Here is a 23,269-nt window from a genome sequence, read left to right as displayed (position 1 = left end):
CTGGGCCCGATTCCCAGCCCAGCACAGAGCTAATGGAAAGAACAAGAGATATCATGAAGGGGGAAAAAATACTACTAGATATGGAAGAAAAAGGAGGAGTTTAAGTTGAATCTCAGGTTTGAGCCTGGAACCTGAAAGGCAATATATTTCATGTTACAGTGGTTAAGAATTACCTGACTTGGGAGTCTGGCAACTTCTCCCTGTAATAGATGAGATGACCCTGGAGAATGTCTTTGTTTTGAGCCTCATTACCCTCAGCTGTAAAAAGGAAATAATACCTGGACCACTGTATCATTACACTTACAAAAGCTCTAAATACAGTGCTTGACATATCTTAAACACTCAAATTATTCTAGTATAATAATGGTTATAGTATGAAACGGGAAAGTTGAGAGAGAAACTGATTTGGTGGAAAAATAGAATGCATTTGGTTTTGAACATGTATTGTGTATTTTACCAATTTCTCAAAAGGACCTGATTTGACTTTTAGACAGAATTTAAGTGGTAATGGGACAACCAAATGATGATTACCCATCATGGTAATGATAGGTAGGTAACCTGAGTTCTGGTGACATATCAGGGCTATAGATGTAAGGTTGAGAATTATCAACATGGAAAGCCAGCTCTATCTCTATGCCAGTTAGCTCTTTAAGGGTGGGAATGCTGAAGAGAGGTGGTCTGAGGACCATGCTTAGGGAGAGGAAGAAGAGGCAAGAGAAAAACAAATGCTTGGTCATAAAAGCAGGAGAGGGATCCAAAAAATCAGGAGAATATAAAGTTGTGGGAGGCAAGAGGAGGAATGAGGAGGGGATTCGCATAAATGCAGCACAGAGTTTAAAGGAGAGACGAATAGCGAAGCAGATTAAATTTGGCTGGTTCTCACTGGTGGCCTTTGAAAGAGCAGTTACAGTGAGATCACGGATATGCAAGCCAGGCTGAAAGATGTAATAAGAGTATGTGTGGGAAGAAAATGAAACTAAAAATATAAGCCATTGACTTTTTGCAGGTCATGGAGTGTGCAAGAGAGCCAAGAATCGGGATTCTCAGTCCTTTGATCTAGGATTTCCTGTACATGACTTTCATAACCATTTCCCATAAACACAAAACTTAGGGTTTTTCTTTTCTTTCTTCCTTATTTTTCTTTCATTTTGCAGCAGACGTGACACTCAACTCTCTGGTGTCCGAGGCATTTGTGAGGTTTTTCGTGGAGCTGGTGGGACATTATTCTTTGAGCATGACTGTCACTGAGCGTGGGGAGCGTGTATTCCAAAGGGAACCATTCCGTAAATCCCACACCTCCCGAAGTGTACGCCACTTCCTGGATCTCTTCATGGAAACTCAGATGTTTGCAGGCTTCATCCAGGACCGAGAGCTTCGGAAAAGTGGAGTGAAAGGTCAGTTTCATCATAAAGTTATCCCTCTGTATTTAGTGAGCACTTGGAGCATTTGAAAATAATATAAACAAAAAATGGTATAAAGCCTAGGGCTCAAAATCTAGGTTGTTATTATGGAAAATATTTATCTTATAATTTTGTTTCAGCTATGGAATCACACTGGTAGAAAGCACAGAGGTTTATTTAAGCGATTTTCAGTAAGTATTGGAAAATTTCACCAACATGAGTTTTCCTTGTAGGTTTGTTTGAGGTCCGGGCCCTCCAGTATTTGGAAACAATTCCAGAGTCTGAGCCCAGTGGGATGAATAGAATTTTGCGGAGTCTTGGTGAGTTGCTTTTTCTTTTTGGATAATGTGACTTAAAAACAAAAAAAAAAACAAAAAAAAACAAAAAAACAACAACAAACAACCCTTTTGCAGTAAGTATGCCTCATCACAAAAGCTTTATAATCAAATCAACAATATGACCTCAAATACACTGAACATAAACCATGACTTAGTTCCAAAGTTTTTTGGAGAAAAGGAAGTGTTTCTCAGAGGTCAGGATTCTCCAGCAGAGTTGTCCTTGGGTCTGTTTTCCTCAGATAACATAAGAATTTGCATATCATGATTATTAATCTTTTCTAGGTCACATCACTGGGAGAATCTCATAAAAACTGTAGATCTTTTCCCCAGAAAAGTATGCTTAGAACATACAATTTTTAGGGGCGCCCGGGTGGCTCAGTCAGTTAAGCATCCGACTTCAGCTCAGGTCACGATCTCACAGTTGGTGGGTTTGAGCCCGTGCAGGGCTCTGTGCTGACAGCTCAGAGCCTGGAGCCTGCTTTGGATTCTGTGTCTCCCTCTCTCTCTGCTCCTCCCCCACTCAGGCTGTGTCTCTCTCTGAAAAATAAAAAAATAAACATGAAAAAAAAGAACATACAATTTTTACATATAATTCTAGGGTATTCATGGACCCTCCTGAAGCCCATCCATCAACTCCAGATTTAAAACACCCAGTTTAGAGGGCATCTGAGGCAAAAGAGGATTTCCTACAACTCTAATTTTACACTTCATAAAGAAACACAGATGTTTATGATTTTCCAATTATAGCTAACTTTTTATTATCCTTTGTGATATTGGAGAACAGTGATGTGTTACCCCAAAACAATGAAGAACCTACATTCCATGGTGTTTATATTGGTCTTTGAAATATGTACCCCCTGGTAACTAGACTTAGCATAGGGATCATTTTATAATGTATAAAAATGTCAAATCACTATGATGTACACCTAAATCTAATAGGACATTGTATGTCATTTATACTTAAGTACAAAAAGAAAAATACATGCCCCTAATTAAAATTAGGCCTTATCCTTAACTAGCTGAGAGACCATGGACAAATTATACCTTGAGCTGTTATTTAATCTTTATACCATGAGGTTAGATCAAATCAGTGATTCTGAACTCTGACTACAATGTTTTAATCTCTGGGGAACTTAAATGAAAATTTCCTCCACGCTAGGCTCCAAGAAATCTCTGGGGATCAGGCCAAGTGATTTTAACCTATAGTCAAGGTTGAAAACCACTGGATTAGGTGATGTCTGCGTTCTCTTCTACCTCTATAATTAGACATTTGGGGTTGGCTAGTTGGTTTGTTTGGTAACCACATCCCCTGATAGCTTTGGATGGCGGCTTACTCCTGGGCTGTTCTAAATGACTAAATAGTTAATCCCTTTCCTGAAATAACGTACAATAAATAAAAATGAACTAATGAGAGTTCACTCTACTTTTTTCTCTCTTTAGGAAGTAAAATGAAATTTCTGCAGAAGAAATGAAATCTTTGATAGACTGTCTTCATCCTAAATAGAACAGAAAGTGCCAAAGAAAATATTTTTCCAAGAGTCAGGAGGCCCTGGAGTAGCCTACAAAATCCTGGAAAATTTGAAAAGGTTACAAAGCAGGCCAGGTCCTTGGAGGAGGATTCTCCTGCTGCTGCTGTAGTAATCACTGGAGAGTTGTTGAGAGTAGTCTGGAACCAATGTTCTAATTACTCTGCCTCCATTCCCCACCCCCAACCCCCCCCCAGTAGCCTTTTCTATTGAATTCTTAGGCTCATTCTTTGTGTTATGTGCTTAGTCTGTGAAGGCATTTGTCTTTTACTAGGGAAGGATTTGGTGTTGCATTTTTAAGAACTGCTCAAAGAGGAGGGGCACCTGGCTCAAAAAAATAAACGAACAGCTCAAAGATGAGCACAATAAGAGAAATTCTGAGTTTCAGGTACTGGGGAACATGATGGAAGTGCAGAATATGCCTTACTCATCGTTGAAATATCATGGCAGCTTTAAACCTACAGGCTGTTTGAGCTGAGGCAAGGAATATGCTCATTTCTGTAGCTCCAGCCTAACGTTCTGTTGAGGGGATCGCACTTCCGTGGAAACCCTATTTATTAACACTGTTTTTGAGAATCTCATACAAGTAGGTACCTTGTGGCTTCTCCACATTGTGTGGCACGTGAGTAGCCTGTCAACATTAAACTTTGTAGAATTGGAACAGGAAAACATCCTTGCAAGGGCATGAGACTATCCCTCCCCCCTTTTTTAGTGTCTTCCGTGTGCCATGCATGATGGTACCTGTATGTCATCTTATTCAGTCTTCAAGTCAACTTCATGAGATACTTGCATCTTGCATTTTACTAATGAAGAAACTGGAATTCAAAGAGGTTGACAAACTTGCCCAGAGTTCTGCAGTAGAGCCAGAACTGAAGCCAGGACTATTCATTTGTGAACACAGAGATAGTTGATTAGTCCTGCAGATGGAAATTTGAGCTCTGTGGGACCACAGCTATCAAAAAAGTTCTCTTTGAAGCTCGAAGCCAACTCTCAGCTCTGAGAAGGGACTTCAAACTATAGGTGCCTAAAGGAGACTCATTTTTGGTTCCCCTACAATTGTTGGACTTTTTGCCCTAATTAAATTGGGACTCAAGACTGAACATTTCCTGGACATTCACCACATAATCACCCCCCGACTCTTAATATCTGAAATCGTAGTAGGAATTTATCAGTGATGGTGTGTTTTCAGTGATAAATGTTATAGATGTCCGTTTGTTTTTCTTCAATTCCTGCTGATGGGTTTAACTGGCATAAAAATATTTATTCCAACTTAACCAAACCTTACAAGTTGTATTATGATGCAGTTTATTGACTTGCACAGTATTGTCATTACAACCCATTCAGGTGCGCGTGAATGAATCTGAAGCAGATACCGTTTAAGGCTGGTGCTATGTAATTCTTATGGGCCTAAAAAATAGAACTGAGCCTGTATCTTTTGTAAAATGTTTATTAAGCAGCTAACCCCAGTGGGGCTCTTAGCAGACATCTCCCCATTTGCCACCCCAACCCTGAAGGAAAATCAGTAATTGGGAATTGTTTATAAAATAGGGGTAGGAGGTATTACGGTGGTGAACACTGACCATCCCTCTGTGAGGAGACCTTTGTATCAGGGATTGAGGTCTTATTTTATCCCTGTGACCTGAAGCTACTTCCTTTTCTTAGGTCTGTTTTATTTTGTTTTTGTAAAGTATAACGAATTCTGGACATATTTGTAAAAAGAGTTGCTCAAGATTTGTATAAAATGTTGTTTATAGATCTTTTAATGAATAAACAAAAATTCCATGGATCTCTAGAATTTTAAATAAAATTGCTTAAGATGTAAAGACCTTCTACACTACTTAAATCTATAACTAGCACATTTATCTGATGATAGTTCGAAAGACAATCCGAATCAATGCTAGACTAACCCGACTTAGTAACCGTGGCCAACATTTCTAGGCTCCTGGCAGACAAAGCCTGGGTCTGGATCGCACACACACAGGGCAGGGCATATAGTCCGACGACCTTATTTGGTATTGGCCTGCTTAGTCAAACGGAGCTGGGAGACCGGGCCCAGAGACGGTGCTGCGATGGCAGCAGCAGTGGTTGGAAGGCAATGAGCACAATTCTATTTCCGGACACCCTAAAGGCAAAATGACTGGATTTCACAGACGTCCTGAAGGCAAAATGACGCGATTTTGTTGAATCTGGATTTGGTGGGCAATCATTAATCTCACCTTGGAAGTTCCTTTTGTTACGAAGGCCCTTAAGCTTCGCAGCTTTAACTGGAGACTGGCGCCAACTTCCAGAATCTGTGAAATAACTGCATTTATCCAATGCAAGGGCTCTCAGGGGCCGAGAACGAAAGATAGTGGGCGGGTACAGCAAGGAGCTCAGGGACAGAGAAAGACTGCCACAAAGAGAAAAGTTTAAGGGTTGAAGGAGGGAAGTTAGGGGAGCAAGCCGAGTGGGAAACCAGTGTCTCTCTCCCCGCCAAATCCCACTGCCAGTTCCCTCCAAAAGTTTTAAGGCATTCCCCCGCCTAGATATCAGAGTCCTGCCGGCAACAATAGACCTAACTCCCCTCCAAATTGCTCCCAGTCGGAGGCCAAAATGCGGGGCACGCTGGGGGACAGGAAATTGAGGAGTTCCTCTGATCCTGGGAAATCGCGACGTGACGTCACGTCCGACCAAAAGAAAATGGCCGGGCAATTCCCAACCCCTGGACGAGTGCGCCTTCAGAATGGACAACTAAGCATGCGCTGGAGCCAATGCGCAGGCGACGTGTATTACGTCATGGCGAGCGCAGGCGTAATGAACGGGCCTGAGTCTGCGCAGACTCGGAAAATTTCGGCAAGCCTAAGAATGGCGGGCACGGGCTTAGTCGCCGGAGAGGTTGTGGTAGACGCCCTGCCGTATTTTGACCAAGGTTACGAAGCGCCCGGTGTGCGGGAAGCGGTAAGTTCGCGCTGTCGGTGTAGCTGAGTCAGCGCTGTCTAGCCCTTGGTGCTGAAAAAACACCTTGCAAGTTGCTATCCCTGTCCTGGCCCCTGTTCTCGTTTCTAGGCTGCAGCGCTCGTGGAGGAGGAAACCCGCAGATACCGACCTACTAAGAACTACCTGAGCTACCTGACAGCCCCGGATTATTCTGCTTTTGAGGCAAGTGTGAAGTCTTGAGTGCTGTGAATATTTTGAGAGTTCTAGCCACAGAAAAGTGAATTTTAAATGCCACCTTTAACTATTGCTTGTTTAGCTATTTATTGTGTAGGTGTTATCGGTCCATTGAAAACAGCTAGATAAACGTTTTCCATCTTTCTTATTCTGAGACCCACTGAAGGACTTTCTGGGGCTTCGCGATCTAACAATGCAAAAAATAGCGTGTACGTTTTTCAGACATTGGCTCCTTGGCGTAAATTTTCAAAGGTATGCCCTATTCGCAAAGGTCTACACTGAAAGGAGTAGGCATTTTTAATGTATATAAGCCTAATTACTTAGGCTCCTGAGAACCACTAGAGGGCGGCCTTTGTATCACAGCCTAGATATTTACTGAACATATGCGAATGACTGAAGTGACAAACCATATAGAAATAAAATACTACTTAAATATTTAGCCCAGAAGTGCACCCAAGATACTACTTAGGGTGTAATCAGCTAAATGTAATGTGAAGCATTACTTCTAAATTAATAGATTCTGTTAGGCATTTAAGTATATACGTATTTGAGTTTTTACCCCCCATTATAGGTAACCATATATTTAATGAAAGAATTCTGTTATGAAACGCAGGGCCCCTGAGTGGTTCAGTCGTCTGAGAATCCGATTCTTGATTTCAGTTCAGGTCATGATCGCAGGTCATGGGATCTAGCTCCTGGTGGGACTTCTTGCTAAGGACGGAGCCTGCTTAAGATCCTCTGTCCCTGTCCCCCTTCCCCATGCACGTAAGCGTGCGTTCTCTCTCTCTCTCTCTCTCTCTCTCTCTCAAACAAAAAATGCAGTATTTATATTGAAGTAATGTGGGGGGGGGGGAGTTGTTTAAGTTTTATTTTTTTTTTTAATTTTTTTTTTTTTAACATTTATTTATTTTTGAGACAGAGAGAGAACATGAACAGGGGAGGGTCAGAGAAGGAGGGAGACACAGAATCTGAAACAGGCTCCAGGCTCTGAGCTGTCAGCACAGAGCCTGACGCGGGGCTTGAACTCACAGACCACGAGATCATGACCTGAGCCGAAGTCGGCCGTTTAACCAACTGAGCCACCCAGGCGCCCCAAGTTGTTTAAGTTTTAAATAGAGGTGCTCCTGTGATATGGTATTTTCCCATGCATTTTCTAAATGTTACCCAAATATATAATGTTGCTACCCAAATATAGATGGGACCACACTAAGAACTAAGTACAGGGGTGCCTGGGTGGCTCAGTCAGTTAAGCACTGACTTCGGCTTGGGTCACGTTCTCAAAGATCGTGGGTTCGAGCCCTGCACTGGGCTCTGTTTTGACAGCTGGGAGCCTGGATCCTGCTTCGGATTCTCTGTCTCCCTCTCTCTGCCCCTCCCCCGCTCATGATCAGTCTCTCTCTCTCAAAAATAATAAACATTTAAAATATTTACAAAAAAGAACTAAGTACAGTAATGCTTCCTTATTAGATTGGCTCTTGAAAATTTCAGATAACTTGACCCAGTTTTCCTTTCAGCTCTCTCAAATACAACAGATGCCTCCTTTTGTTATAATTAGTATACTGATTATTTAACCCTTTTTTATAAATAGGAATTAATAACGTACAAGGCTCCCCATCTCAGTCCTAAAAACAACCCTGTGAACTATATAACTATGTTTATTATCCTAATTTTTTAAATGGGAAAACTACAGCTTAGGGAAGCTAATTTGCTTAAGACCTTAACCACTCCTCAAACTGCTTTTGAAACTGCTCTTCCCAGGTGCCTGGCTGGCTTGGTTGGTAGAGCATATAACTCTTGATTTCTGGGTTGTAAGTTTGAGCCCCACATTTTTACTTAAAAATAAAATCTTTACGGAGCCCCTGGATGGCTCAGTTGGTTAAGTGCCCGATTGTTGATTTCGACTTAGGTCATGATCTCACGGTTTGTGGGTTTGAGCTGATGGTGTGGAGCCTGCTTAGGATTCTGTCTCCTCCTCTCTCTGCCCTGCTCGCTCGCTCGCTCGCTTGCTCGCTCGCTCACTCAATAAATAAATAAATAAATAAATAAATAAATAAATAAATAAATTTTCTTGGAAGAAAGAAAGAAAGCTCTTGAGTTAATTCATTAAACAATTATTTATGGGAAAAAAACCTATTTATGAAAGTCTATTCTATGCTAGGAATTGGATAGCTGAAATACTACTATAAATGAATACCTAAGCAGTTCTTTATACTCAGGCCAGGAAATGTGCAGAACAGAAATGGAATAGGATATTGACCAAAACATTGGATCTCAAGGAGTGGAGCTCTACCATAGCTCCCAGCTATCCTTTTTTAATTGCACAATTGTTAGAACAGATAGCAGAACCGGTTTCTTTTTCCCTTTCCCCATTTCTCATTCTTTGAAAAGAGTAAAGTATGAAAATGGCAGCCAAGACCAAAAAGAAAGTATGGGTTTAGGCTCATAGCCCTAAAGCAAAAGCAATTTTTTTCATGTCCAAGTCCTTTCCTCCCCCCCCCCCACCCCACCCCCAACCCTGTGAATACTTAGATCACCACTGGCTTCACTATGCAGTCAACTGATAAGTTAAAAACAAATGATAATAATGTCCTATCTCCACCTCAGAACACTTAAATGGGAGTGGGAGAGAGGGGTAAGATGTGACTGGGATTGAAATTGTTTTCAAAGCTCCCAGCTGATTATTATGTGCTGCTGGGACTGAGAACCACTGGTTGAGGATTTATCCTTTTCTCTGTGGGTCCCTTTACGTATGAAGTATGTGGTCTCCTGACCCTTGAGAGCATTTAACCCAGAGAAGGCTTGGTGGGAAGGGAAATGATCCATATTAATGGATAGCATAAAGGACAAATATTTAAGTAGGTTAGATTTATTATTTGTTTGGTGGTTATTAATTGCAATTTGTCAATATGATTTTGGAAATAATTCTTTCTCCGAATCAGACCGACATAATGAGAAATGAATTTGAAAGACTGGCTGCTCGACAACCAATAGAATTACTCAGTATGAAACGGTAAGTTCTACTTCTGGGTTCAGCTGGACCCAAATCATTGTTCAGTTTTAAGTTACTAGTAAAACTGCTGTAGCTCTGTTAAAATGTTGCAAAGAAAAAATTCCTATCTGATTTTATATATTTATATTTTTTCATGTAATAGTGGTTTTTATAATTCTGTGTTAATGTTCAGATATATTTTTGCACTGTTATTTAAAAATGAAAAACATTTTAGGGGTGCCTGGGTGGCTTAGTTGGTTAAGCGGTCGTGAGTGCAAGCCCACATCAAGTTCTTTTCTGTCAGCACAGAGCCTGTTTCAGATCCTCTGTCCTCTCTCTCTGCCCTCCCCCGTGCATGCTCTCTCTCATTCTCAAAAATAAATAAAGATTAAAAAAGAAATACAAACTGCTGTATTTTAAAATCCAACAACAGAGGAATAGTGTGAATTGTAATGAGGTTCATGTTTTAAAAATTTTTCAAGGACATGTTCCTAATTAGATCTCTAGTTCTTTGCTCATAACATATCTGGGTGAAACCATGTTAATGGCTTATAATGATTCCTGCTTCACTCTTACACAAGGCAGCATTAGTAAACAGAGTGCTAGGATAGTTTGATTTTGGTTCCACTCTCTTCCCTCCCCTGTCACTTTATTTCAAAATTGCTTCTCTCTCAGGGGTGAAAAACCCAAACTTCCTTTGTTACTTTTTCTAAAATGAACAATTGGATTGCTTAACATCTGAGATCCCTGTTGACTTTAAGATCACTCTGGAATTGTGAGAACTGCTAAGTAATCTGTCACAGCCCAGTCCTTTGAGAAAGGGCCACATGCACAGTAGGTTCGTCCTCTCAGCATATGTGTAGATTAGAAGAGGGATTTGAGTCTGTAGAACCAGAAGACTATATTGCTTCTTCTCTTGTGCTCCATTTCCTGTCTATCCTGAGTGATAAAGGCAGAATAAGTTCCAGGATTCCTCACTTCTTCTGTTTCCAGGTCCTTCTGCTCTATAGATATTCAGGACAGTAACTCCTTTATGGCAGTATGTCTCAAAGCCTTAGACCCATTAAACAGTGGATTGTGAATGAAACTTAATAAGATATCACAGCGTTTTTTAAAGGAAATAGATTAGGGGTGCCTGGGTGCCTTAGTTGGTTAAGTGTCCAGCTCTTGGTTTTGGCTCAGGTCATGATCTCATGGTTTGTGGGATTGAGCACAGAGCCTGCTTGGGATTCTCTCTCTCCCTCTCTCTTTGCCCCTCCCTCCACTCACACACGTTCTTTTTTTCATAGGAACAATTTGGGGTTTTTACAGTAGCTAGTCAAAATATTAAAATGGAAATTAAAACTTCATCTGTAGTAACTCATCAGTAACAAGCTGAGATTTATGAAGAGTATTGGCTATATCGGCAGTGTGAAAGGAATGTGTAGTGAGAGAATAGAGTTAGGTCCAAATGCAAAGAATTAACGATCTCTCTTCCATTTTTTTCTTTAGAGCGGTGTGGGTATGTGGGTGAAAAGCTGGATGAATGTAGGTGTGTTTTACAAAAATGATAGCATAGTTTTTTTCGTATCCTATTTTTTTCTCTTAATATTATAAACGTGTTACTGTTTCAAATATTCTTTAGTAGCATTCAGTAACTAGTATAACAATCCTTCATATGAACGTACTCTAGTTTATTGAATCACTTCATGTTGAAGTAAACCATTTTTTTTGTTTCTGTATATAATGAATGTTAAATCTTATTTGTGAATGAATTGTTTCTTAGGATGAATAGGTTTCTTATTACCGCACAGTCTACGTCTTCAATCTTCTGTAGATTTTACATTGTGCATAGGCCTGTGAAGCATTCTATTGGGAGGTAAAGGTAAAGATTTTATTGTTGTTTAATTTCAGATATGAACTTCCAGCCCCTTCCTCAGGTCAGAAAAATGACATTACTGCATGGCAAGAATGTGTAAACAATTCTATGGCACAGTTAGAGCATCAAGCGGTTCGAATCGAGAATCTGGAACTAATGTCACAGCATGGATGCAATGCCTGGAAAGTATATAATGAGTAAGAAGTTTTTTGTTTTTATAAACCCATCCTACCCACAGCTTTGGTTTTTTTTTTTTTTTTAAAGTCGGGGGGGGGGGTTGCCTGGGTGGCTCAGTCGGTTAAGTGTCTGACTTCAGCCAGGTCATGATCTCACGGTTCATGAGTTCGAGCCCCACATCGGGCTCCGTGCTGACAGCTCAAAGCCTGGAGCCTGCTTCAGATTCTCTGTCTCCCTCTCTCTCTGTCCCTCCCCAACTTGTGTTCTGTCTCTTTCTCTCTCTCCTTCAAAAATAAATAAACATTAAGAAAAAGAAATTTTTTTAATCACTTCAAAGAAAGATAGGCCTGGGGAGACACAGCTGTTTGAAGACTGACTCTTGAGAAAATTGCAGTTAATAGGGGGAAAAAAGTAGAGAAAGAAGAATATTTGAGTCACTAAAGCCAAGAAACAATATTGGATCTAAAGCAAGAGAATGGTAGGGCCAGTGTGGTTCAGATGGACCCTAAAGGTGATTCTCTACTGCGTTGAGGAAATTGATAGGGTTATGTGAATTATATCTCAATAAAGCTTTATTTAAAAGGTGTGGAGGGATGTTGGCGACTGCCCTTGAATCACTTCTCTCAGGGTCACCCCGGGTGGCTTAGTCGGTTAAAGTGTCAGCTCTGGTCAGGTCACAATCTCACAGCTCATGAGTTCCAGCCCCACATAGGGCTCTCTGCTGATGGTGCAGAGCCTGGTTTGGATTCTCTTTCTGTGTCTTGTCTCCCCCCCCACCCCACCCCGCCGCTTATGTGCATGTGCGCGCTCTCTCTTTCTCTCAAAAACAAATAAATAAACACTTAAATTTGTTTTAATCACTTCTCTCAGGATGATAGCTGCATGCTACTGTATATTGCTCAGCTTTTCCGCTGTGCTAGTGAGAGCCGACTTGCACGAAATCTAAATCTGCAGCCTTCCATGACAGTTTTGTCTTCTCTCTCTAGTTAGCAATAGATGGGAGGGGAGAATGACACGATAAATGTGGGTACAGAAATAGGGAGATAATAGGGATTTGAATGAATACAGTCGTGAGTTATTTTCCATTCTCTCCACGGAAAGTAATGATAGTTTAAGAAGTGACCTAACTATATGAAATCACAGTATCAGTAAACTGGTTGGTCTTGAGACGTTAAAAGACCTGAAGTGGGAGTCAGCTGACACTTCTCTATGTTACCTTGACCAAGTTACTTAATCTTTCTAAGCTTAATGTCCTCACATGTGAGATAGGGGTAATCATACCTACCTCAAAGAATTCTTAGGAGAATTAAATTAGCTAATAGTTACATATAGAGTGTCTAATGTGGTGTTTGGCACAGAGCTCAACAGCAGAAGAACTTGAACTTGTATCAACTAGATAGTTCACTTTTAGTTGGTATTATTACATTTTAATGTATATTAATCTGGTTTTCCTCTTTTCCTTCCTTAGAAATCTAGTTCATATGATTGAACATGCACAGAAAGAGCTCCAGAAGTTAAGGCAAGTTTGTTTTTCCTTTTACTTTTTTTTCCTATTTATTTATTTAAGTTTTTTTTTTAAATGTTTGTTTATTTTTGAGAGAGAGTGCGTGCGAGCGGGGGGAGGGGCAGAGAGAGAAGGAGACAGGATCTGAAGAGGGCTGTGTGCTGACAGCAGTGAGCCCAATGAGGGACTCAGACTTACGAACCGTGAGATCATGACCTGAGCCAAAGTCGGATGCTTAACCAACTGAGCCACCCAGGTGCCCCTTGAGATTTTATTTTCAAGTAATGTCTACATCCAGCGTAGAGGTCGAACTCACAACTCAGGATCATGCGAGATCACGAGTCACATGTTTTTCTGACTGAACCAGCAGGTGCCCTTATTTTCCTCTTACTTTAAAGTTTAGGTGAATCCTTATTAAACAGACTGAGAAGAAAAAGGGACCCATGGACTGTAGTCATACGAGAGTAGTACTAGATGATCTATATGTCCAGCATCCAGTGCTGGGTTTGCCTTACTAGAGCAAAGAAGAAGTAGACTTGAGATCTGAAAACATCTCTACCAAGTCATTTGCAATTTGCAAATCTGCAAACATTGAAAAGGCACTTTTAGATGGAGAAAATGTTGTAGCAGAACATGTATAATCTGATTTATGTAAAAAGAATTCATTTTGGGGCATCTGGAGTAGAGCATGCAACTCTTGATCTTGGGGTCATGAGTTCAAGCCCCATGTTGGGCATAGAGGTTACTTTAAAAAAAATTAATCTATTCTTGCACATATACATGTAGAAAAGAGTTTGGAAAGAGAGGGAGAGGGAGGGAGGGAGAAAAGGGAGAAAGAAAGACTGGAAAAACACCCACCAAAAACTGAACAGCAGTTAGTTAGAAGGAGAGGCACATGGGAGGAGGGACTTCTGCTCTTTAATCTATGTGTATGTGTACTACATGCTTAATTTTTCATGATGAGCATGTTTTATGAAATTTGTAATTGAAAAATAGAAAGGTAATTCTTGGGGTTAGTCTATTACTGTATCTGTCCCTCTCAAGGAATTAAAGATGTTATATTACGTTGATTATAGATTTTCTGTTGATTTTCATCTTATATTAAAATGTAGGTGGGTCATATAAATAATATTTTACAGGAAACATATTCAAGATTTAAACTGGCAACGAAAGAACATGCAGCTCACAGCTGGATCTAAATTAAGGGAAATGGAGTCAACGTGCGTATCTTCAGTTCCATCATCTTTTAAATCACTTAGCACATTTTAAGATCCAGATTTAATAATGTGATTCAACACTATTCAAATGCAATGCCACAGGTGTCAAACAAATGCTGTTTTCTGAATCCCGCTCTTCACTGCCTCTGCCTGTCTCTTGATATGTGGGCTTGGAAGGCACAGAGAGGGGCGGGACCACTGCTGCTTGCTTCTGGTCTCAGAACGCCCTGTCTCCAGCGCAAGGTTTCTGCTCTGAAAAGGATCCTACTTCTACTCCTTGAAAAGGAAAAACACTTACCTATTTTTTAACTCATGAGGAAGGGAGATTTCATACTTTGATAATTTGTTTCCACTTTTTTCCGTGTTCATTTTTTTACTTTTAAAATGTTCTTCATATACACTGATAAATTTATATGAGTCCCTAAATACAATCAGGAATTTTTGTATCATTTCTCTTTCTTGCTTTGTATTTCCCTTCTCCCTTCCCTGCCCATCATTCTCCTTGTTCCACCTTCTCCTCCCCCTCCATGTACCCCGTGTTATTAGTCTACTCATCTTTTAACGTTTTTCTTCAAGCTAATAGAATCTCCCAAATATACATGTGTGTTTCTTTTCATTTGTCACAGAGATTTTTTTTCTGTGGGATTATTTCTTATTCTAGAAATTCCTCCATTTTTAACTATTGCCTCTGCCCTGTTTTCTCTCCGTTTATTTAATCCCATTAAATATTATCTTCCATCACCTTGTCCTGTCTCTTCAACCATTTCTGATTTGCTTTAAAAATTTTTATTTTGAAATAATCGTAGATTCACATTCAGTTGTAAGAAATATTACAGCTAGACTTTATGTACCCTTTATCCACTTTCCCCCAGTTGTGCCTTAGTTTTTTAAAATGGAAAGTTAAAGTGGTTCACAATATGACCCTGAAAGAAAACGTATATGATAAAATCTTCTAAGAGAAATTCTTTATTAATTAGTTTTTCCTTTTTTTTTTTTTAACTTGTTTAGTTGGGTATCCCTCGTCAGCAAGAATTATGAGATTGAAAGGACTATCGTGCAATTAGAAAATGAAATCTTTCAAATGAAGCAGCAACATGGAGAGGCAAACAAAGAAAACATCCGGCAAGACTTCTAAAGAGACAGATGAATTTGATGGGTAGAAAGGAAGGCAGACTGGGCTTTCACAGGAAATCAGGCATCTGAGCTGTGAAGAAGAACAGCATCTTAAGGAAATATCAGTGGTTAAATGTTTACTGTAGAGTGTGGACTGTTATATTTGTACGTTTTAGCAGAATAAAAGCTTTCAGCTTGGTGGGTTTTTTGTTTTGTTTTTGCCATAAAAAAACAACTTTAGGCTTTCAAAGTAAGTATGAATTTAGAATAATATTATAGAATTAATTTTGAATGACTGGACCAAATTTTGTATCCAAGAGATATTTATAGAAAGTTTTTAACATGTACAATCAGTTGGAAACTTTTGGTTTATATAGTTTCAAATAAAGGGTTAGTTCTAAACAGATTTTTGATTGCCATGCAAGACTTCTGAAATACAGTGTCCATCTGTGTCGCCCGTCGTTATCATCATCAGAGGTAACAATTTCATGAAGCTTGGACCCCCGTTCTAAGCACTTGAGGTAGGTGAACTGACGTGAATACAAAAATCATTTGATCCTCACAGAAACCCTAGGAAGTAGGTACTGCCATTCTCGTACACAGACTTATAGTGGGTGCTGATGAAGAAACTTGTCGAAGTTCTGTAGCTAGAAAGTCATCCAGGTGTTTGATCCAGTAGTGTAGCTCCAGAGTTGTGTTCTAACCCTCCACTTGTAAGGAATTGACGAGTATAAAAGATGACTTCCTGATTCAGGAGAAAATCTTTGCGGCGCATCTGCTTGCAGCCTCCTATAATCTCACCGCTGTTCTTTGGGTTCCAGGGTCTCCTTATTCCACATCGAGCTGTAATGCAGTGTTGAGTTTATTGTGATTCTGAAATAAAAGGTAAACAGCAGCAAAACCCATTATTGGAGGAGGCGGTAAGTTGGGAGTTTTAAAACAATGTTTCTCAAGTTTTTGGGTTTTTTTATTTATTTTGAGAGCACACAAGCGTGCAAGGGAGAGGGGCAGAGAGAGAACCCCAAGCAGGCTCCACACTGCGCTCACTAAAGCCTTATGTGGGGCTCGATCTCACAAACTGAGATCATGACCTAAGAGCCCTGATCAAAAGTGGGATGCTTAACTGACTGAGCCACCCAGGCACTCCCCCCTTTTTGTTTCTTTTTTTTTTTTTTTTAATTTTTTTTCAACGTTTTTTTATTTATTTTTGGGACAGAGAGAGACAGAGCATGAATGGGGGAGGGGCAGAGAGAGAGGGAGACACAGAATCGGAAACAGGCTCCAGGCTCTGAGCCATCAGCCCAGAGCCTGACGCGGGGCTCGAACCCACGGACCGCGAGATCGTGACCTGGCTGAAGTCGGACGCTTAACCGACTGCGCCACCCAGGCGCCCCCCCCCCCTTTTTGTTTCTTAAGTAGGCTCCACACCCAATGTGGGGCTTCAACTCATGACCCTGAGATTGAGTCGCATGCTGCACGAGTCGGCAGCCAGCCAGGTGCCCCAGTGTTTCTCCGGTTTTTCTTAATGGTGGAGAGAGAATACATCTTGGGAGCAGAGGGTTACTGGTTTAAGGTCATAACTTGAAGTGACTTGTGACACCAAATATTTCCATCTTTTTTTTTTTTTTAATTATATTCTTGCTCCACTGGAAAATTCATTCCACTAATGCCTAATCCAATTTGCTTCTCCTTCTCAGCCCCAAGAAATTGTATCTTTTGCTGTTCCCTGCCTGAGAGACTAGACTTTAGGTAATCCCGGTCCCTCACCACACTCCTCTGTCCAGTGGTATTCCCTTTTTCGCTATTTTGCTAGTAAATCCCAGTCTAGTATAGTGACCAGCTTACAGAGCTTGCGTGTTTCCTTGGCCAAGGTGAGTTTGGTGTGCCAGGTTCAGAGTGCATTACTCCACAGAAAGCAGCTCAATGACAAATCTGTAAATTAAGATTGATAGTTCTCTTTCTCTAGATTGATCATACTCATAAAGTTTGTCCCATTAATTGAGATTCCTCTCATTCATAAATGACTACATAGAGTTTGAGGATGCCTCCAACAAAGCTAAGAGAAAACAAGTCTGCAGGACATTGGATAAACTGAGCGAGGTCACTAGCCCCACCACTAGGCCAACGTGAGCCAGTGAACTTACTGTTTTACAAGTCAGTTTGAATTGGATTTTTTTATCCTAACTTAAGCCTTCCTAAGGCTTAAGTTAAACCATCCTAACTTAAGCCTTCAAGATAAAATAACCAGGTATTTTTTCCTGAAGATCGTAACACTACATGCAACAAAACACTTGATTTTTAGAGTGTCAAACAGTATACAATGCAGATTGAGATCTCTTTGGTTGTCATCCTACAAGGGAAAATAATGAGCAGAGAAAAGTGTGAGATAGTTAACCCTTTATCAACTTTAAGAGAAATGGAGCTTCCTAGCCCATATGAAAGACAGCTTTCAGTTACCATCAATTTCACAGACATATTTGTAAATTGTCTTAAATATTTTAATCACAGAGGTACCTGGCTGGCTCAGTTGGTAGAATGTGCAACACTCGGTCTTAGGGTTGTGAGTTCAAGTCCCATGTTGGGTTTAGAGATAACTTAAAATCTTTAAAAAATTTATTTTAGTGGGGGTGCCTGGATGGCTTAGTTGGTTAAGCATCCAACTCTTGATCTCCGCTCAGGTCATGATCTCAGAGGTTCATGAGTTTGAGCCCTGCATCAGGCTACTCACTGTCAGTGTAGAGACTGCTTGGGATTCTCTCCCTCTCTTTCCATCCTCCCCTGCTCATGTTCTCTCTCTTTCAGAATGAATAAATAAATAAAGAAAATATATATATATATATATTTTTTTTTTTTTTTAGGGGCGCCTGGGTGGCTCAGTCAGTTGAGCGTCTGACTTTGGCTCAGGTCATGATCTCATGGTTCATGAATTCAAGCCCCACATCGGGCTCACTGCTGTCAGTGTGGAGTCTGCTTCTACACTTTTTTTTTATTCCTTTACTCCTCCTACCCCTCTTCCTTTCTGCTGTTCATTCAAATCCAGTATTACTGCCACCCCAGACAAGCATTTATGATATCTTTCACAGTTCTGGGGATTTACTGGGCTTAGGTAGAAAGTACTTAAGGATTTTCTTACAGTTGTGGTCAGAGGGTATCCGGGACTAGTGTTTTCTCAATAGATTCACTTGTATCTGACACATGGGCTGGGAAGAATCAAACAACTGACAGCTGACTGGGACTTTCAGGAATCCTTGGGCACCTCTCTCTCTGTCTATGTGGTTTCTCTCGCATGGAGGCTTCAGGGTAGCCAGACTTCTTACGTGACAGCTCCTCCAAAGGCATATGTCAGAGAGTCCAGCATAAGATGTATTACCTTCTGTGACTTGGCCCCAGAAGTCACACTGTTACTTCTTACCTGTTGTGTTTGTTCGAAGCAAGGCAGTAAAGCCAGGCCGTATTCAAGGGAGAGGAATTAGATTCCATCTCTGTTGGGAATAATGTTGAATTTGTAGACATATTTGGTTTTTCTAAACTTAGACATGCTTTAATATCCCTCCCACTCCCTTTCCAACTTCAGTCCTAAAGTCATTAGATGGGGCAGAGCAAAGTAGGTACCCACAGAGAGGATGGGCCCTAAGTCCATTCTGGTGCTGTCCTGAGAAGAGGGGAAGACACACACACACACACACGCACACACACACGGAAGGCATTGTGAAGACAGACCAAGAGAGCAACACCACGTAAAGACAGATTACAGTGATGAGTCTACAAGCCCAGGAATACCAGGGCTCGCTGGCAACCACCAGAAACTGGGAGGATGTATTCTTCCTAGAGCCTTCGGAAAGAGCATGGCCTTGCTGACACCTTGACTTCAAACTTCTAAGCCCCAGAACTGTAAGACAGTAAGTTTCTGTTGTTTTAAGACACTCAGTGTGTGGTATGTTCTCACAGCAGCCCTAGGAGAATAAAAAGGGGTTATGTTACAAGAAAGAGCCACAGTTCAGTTGAAAACAGGCATTATGTCAGTGGATACACAAGGCTGTTACCCGTCACGCCATTCCCTGCTCTCGGCCCTCTCTCAGCACGAAATAGAAAGTATTTGGAGAACCTGACTAGCCCAAGAGAAAAAAACCCTGAAGTTGTTGAAATTGACAGTTTTTTAACACGTGACCCAGCCAACGGGGCGCCTGGGTGGCTCAGTCGGTTGAGCATCCGACCTCGGCTCAGGTCATGATCTCAGGGTCTGTGAGTTCAAGCCCCGTGTCGGGCTCTGTGCCGACAGCTCAGAGCCTGGAGCCTATTTCAGACTCTGTGTCTCCCTCTCTCTCTGACCCTCCCCTGTCTCTCTCTCTGTCTCAAAAAAATAAAGGTTAAAAAAAAAAAAAAAATGACCCAGACAAGTCACTTAGCAGTGATGCTCAACACCCCTCCCACTCCAACACATAGAGCTTTTAAAATTAGAACATGAGTGGGGGAGGGCAGAGGGGAGAGAGAGAGAGAGAGAGAGGTAGAGAATCTCAAGCAGGATCAATGCTCAGCGCAGAGCCTGACACAGAACTCAGTTCCACGACCCTGGGATCATGACCTGAACCAAAATCAAGAGCTGGACGCTCAACCGACTGAGCCACCAAGGTACCCCTCACACACATAGCTTCTAATCTGTGTTTTACTTCCCCACTCTTGAATAAAAAACAATCAAGGATTACCAGATAGATAGCTAGGAAACTTCTTTATCAAGAAAGACAAGGAACAAAAACAGAGAAAACCTTGTGGGGAAATTAACAGATGGAGAAAGAAAAATAAAACCTTTTGTTTTTTAAGAACTATATCCTCAGATGGGGTGCCTGGCTGGCTTAGTCAGTAAAACACATGACTCTTGATCGTGGGGTTATGAGTTCCAGCCCCACGTTGGGGATAGGGTTTATTAGGAAAAAAAAGAAGAAGGGGCGCCTGGGTGGCTCAGTCGGTTAACCGTCCGACTTCGGCTCAGGTCACGATCTCGCGGTCCGTGAGTTCGAGCCCTGCGTCGGGCTCTGTGCTGACTGCTCAGAGCCTGGAGTCTGTTTCAGATTCTGTGTCTCCCTCTCTCTCTGACCCTCCCCCGTTCATGCTCTGTCTCTCTCTGTCTCAAAAATAAATAAACGTAAAAAAAAAATAAAAAAAAAAAAAGAAAAATATATCCTCAGAGAAGTAAGAAGATAAAAAAAAAAAAAAAAGATACTGTTTTGTTAAGGAACACCTAGAGAACAAAACAGCTCCTAGAAATTAAAAAGCATGGTAGCAGAAATTAAAATTCAATAGATCTGTTAGGAAGGTAAAAGTTGACAAACTCTCCCAGAAAGTGTAGCCAAAAATGCAAAAATAGAAAATAGAGGGAAAAAATAAGAAGACTAATTGGGAAGATCAATATCCAAATATTTTTGAGACTAAAACAAAAACAAAAAACGGAAGGAGGAAATCATCAGAAAAATAATTCAGAATTTTCCAGAACTGAATGATATGAGTTTCCAGATTTCAAGGTCCCAGAACAACAGATAAGAATAAACAAACTTCCAAGCATATTATTTATGAAGTGTCAGAACACCATGGACAAAAAAGATTCTGCAAGATTTTGGAGAGGCATATCAAGAATCGAGAATCAATAATGCTCACTAGAACATTTGTGGTGTCCTCCAGACCAGAGATGGGGATGGTGGTGCATTTGTTTTTGAGCTCTTTGCCATGAACCCAGGAGGGCCCTGGCAAGTATCTGGGTGTGATCTCAGGCATCCTCAAGATGATGCCAGTGAGCCATTCTTTTTGTTTTTTTTTTAATTTTTTTTTTTACATTTATTTATTTTTTTTTAGCGTTTATTTATTTTTGAGACAGAGACAAAGCATGAACGGGAGAGGGTCAGAGAGAGGGAGACACAGAATCTGAAACAGGCTCCAGGCTCTGAGCTGTCAGCACAGAGCACGACGCGGGGCTCGAACTCACGGACCGCGAGATCATGACCTGGGCCGAAGTCGGCCGCTTAACCGACTGAGCCACCCAAGCGCCCCTACATTTATTTATTTTTGATCAAGAGAGACAGAGCATAAGTGGGGGAGGGGCAGAGAGAGAAGGAGACACAGAATCCAAAGCAGGCTCCAGGCTCCGAGCTGTCACCACAGAGCCCTACACGGGGCTCGAACTCACAAACCATGAGATCATGACCCGGAGTAGGACACTTAACCAGCCACCCAGGAGCCCATTAAGAATGGCGTGGGCCATTCTTAAATGTTTATAATAACAAAGGATATGAGGACACTTCCTGATGGAAGAGAATACAGAAACAACCTTGAAAAAAAATCTAGAATCAAAATATCTTCAGGCTTCTCAGCATCAACTCTGGAAGCTAGAACGAAAGGAGCAGTGCCTTTAGAATTCTTAAGAAAATTTTCTAACCTATAATTCTATACCTAGTCAAATTATTAGTTAAGTTGAAGATAGAATAAAGACTTTCAGTCAAGTGAGATCTCAAAAACACCTACTACCTGAGTATCCTTTCTGAAGGAGCTGCTGGTGGATGTACTCTTCTGATTAGTGCCCTTGTGAAAAAGACCCCAGAGAGTTCCTTCCCCTCTTCTGCCATCTGACACAGTGAGAAGACGGCTGTCTTCTAAAAAAATTGTTTTTAATGTTTGTTTTATTTTTGACAGAGAGAGAGACAGAGGGGGGCAGGGGCAGAGAGAGAGGGAGACACAGAAACTGAAACAGGCTCCAGGCTCTGAGCTGTCAGTACAGAGCCCGACGTGGGGCTCAAACCCACGAACTGTGAGATCGTGACCTGAGCCGAAGTTGGACGCTTAACCAACTGAGCCACGCGGGTGCCCCAAAACGGCTGTCTTCTAGACACCTTCTCTGTACAGAGCTAGGTGGTGCTTGCTTCTCAGTATTTATATTAATTACCTTTCATATTTCTTTATACTAGATCTTTATAGTAAGCTGAATAATGGCCCTCACATGTTCGGATCAAAATCCCTGGAACCTGTAAATGTGTTACTTTCCTTGGCAAAAGGAATTATGCAGATGTAATTTAATTAAGGTTCATGAGATGGGGAAATTATCCTGGATTAATCTGGGTGGCCCAACGTAATCCCAAGGGTTCTTACAGGAGGGAAGGTGGAGAAGTGGGAAGTCTGGAGTTGCCTTGGCTTTAGCTCCTGTTGTACAGAGGAAGCTCCTCTTTAGATGGAGAGGATAAGCCAGAAAAGACTGGGAAATCCAAGACATCAGCAGATTTGGTATCTCCTGAGAGCCCACTTCCTGGTTCACAGACAGCCTGTCTTCTCAATGTGTCATCATATGGCAGAAGACGGGGGGAAACTCTCTGGGGTCTCTTTCACAAGGGCACTAATCCTGTTCCTGTTCTACCCCCCAGGACCTAACCACCTCCCAAAGGCTCCCACATCCGAATACCATCATATTGGGTATTAGATTTCAACATACGAGTTTGCGGACGGGAGAGGGGACACAGATATTCAATCTATAGCAGAAGGGAATATTTCAGCCATTGGTTGAAGGCCGCTGAGAGAAAATAAACTAAACAATCTCTGGGTCTTGTTCTGGTCACAGCTTCGCTGACAGCTACAAAAAGTCTATTCTGGGGAAATTAGGGAACAAGGTTGTAAGTGAATCCTGGGAAACAGAGGGCTTAGCATTGTTGGGGTTTCTGGCAAGGCTAGGATGCAGGCTAGTACTGCACACTTGGCAGGAATGTGAGATCATGATCTGAGCTAAACTCAAGAGTCGGACACTTAACTGAGTCAACCAGGCGCCCGATAAGTGTCTTTTTAAATATGTTATACAGATTCAAGATTCTCCCTATAATGTCTATCTTACTTGGGTAGTTTTTTTTGTTTTGTGAGAGAGAGAGAGAGAGAGAGAGAGCGCGCACATGGGGGAGGAGCAGAGGAAGAGAGAGAGAGAGAGAACCTTAGGCAGGCTCAAAGCCCCAGTATGGAGCCGCACGTGGGGC

General features: G+C 41.3%; 2 protein-coding genes across 4 annotated transcripts in view; both read left to right on the top strand.

Annotated features, from left to right (window-relative positions):
• Window positions 1-5,050, top strand: part of DENND2C (DENN domain containing 2C) — a 90,722-nt gene extending 85,672 nt beyond the window's left edge. For 2 of the 3 annotated variants that reach the window (XM_030327557.2, XM_030327558.1), the window contains exons 17-19: window positions 1,155-1,394; window positions 1,634-1,720; window positions 3,179-5,050. In XM_030327557.2, the coding sequence (XP_030183417.1) occupies window positions 1,155-1,394; window positions 1,634-1,720; window positions 3,179-3,210 (359 nt within the window). In that variant the 3' untranslated portion in view covers window positions 3,211-5,050. The remainder of the gene's footprint in view (window positions 1-1,154; window positions 1,395-1,633; window positions 1,721-3,178) is intronic. The other variant, XM_030327559.1, reaches the window with a different exon arrangement.
• A 1,026-nt stretch (window positions 5,051-6,076) lies between these two features.
• Window positions 6,077-15,678, top strand: BCAS2 (BCAS2 pre-mRNA processing factor). The gene is made up of 7 exons (XM_030327561.1): window positions 6,077-6,201; window positions 6,310-6,402; window positions 9,354-9,424; window positions 11,297-11,458; window positions 12,907-12,957; window positions 14,082-14,162; window positions 15,168-15,678. Exons 1-7 carry the CDS (start codon window positions 6,109-6,111, stop codon window positions 15,292-15,294), a joined length of 678 nt encoding a protein of 225 aa, XP_030183421.1. The 5' UTR covers window positions 6,077-6,108; the 3' UTR covers window positions 15,295-15,678.
• Window positions 15,679-23,269: the final 7,591 nt, after the last annotated feature.

The sequence above is a fragment of the Lynx canadensis genome, chromosome C1 (assembly GCF_007474595.2).
Source record: "Lynx canadensis isolate LIC74 chromosome C1, mLynCan4.pri.v2, whole genome shotgun sequence".
Taxonomy (NCBI): Eukaryota; Metazoa; Chordata; class Mammalia; order Carnivora; family Felidae; genus Lynx; species Lynx canadensis.
The sequence above is the reverse complement of the archived record's forward strand: the minus strand, read 5'-3'. Positions and strand labels throughout refer to the sequence as shown.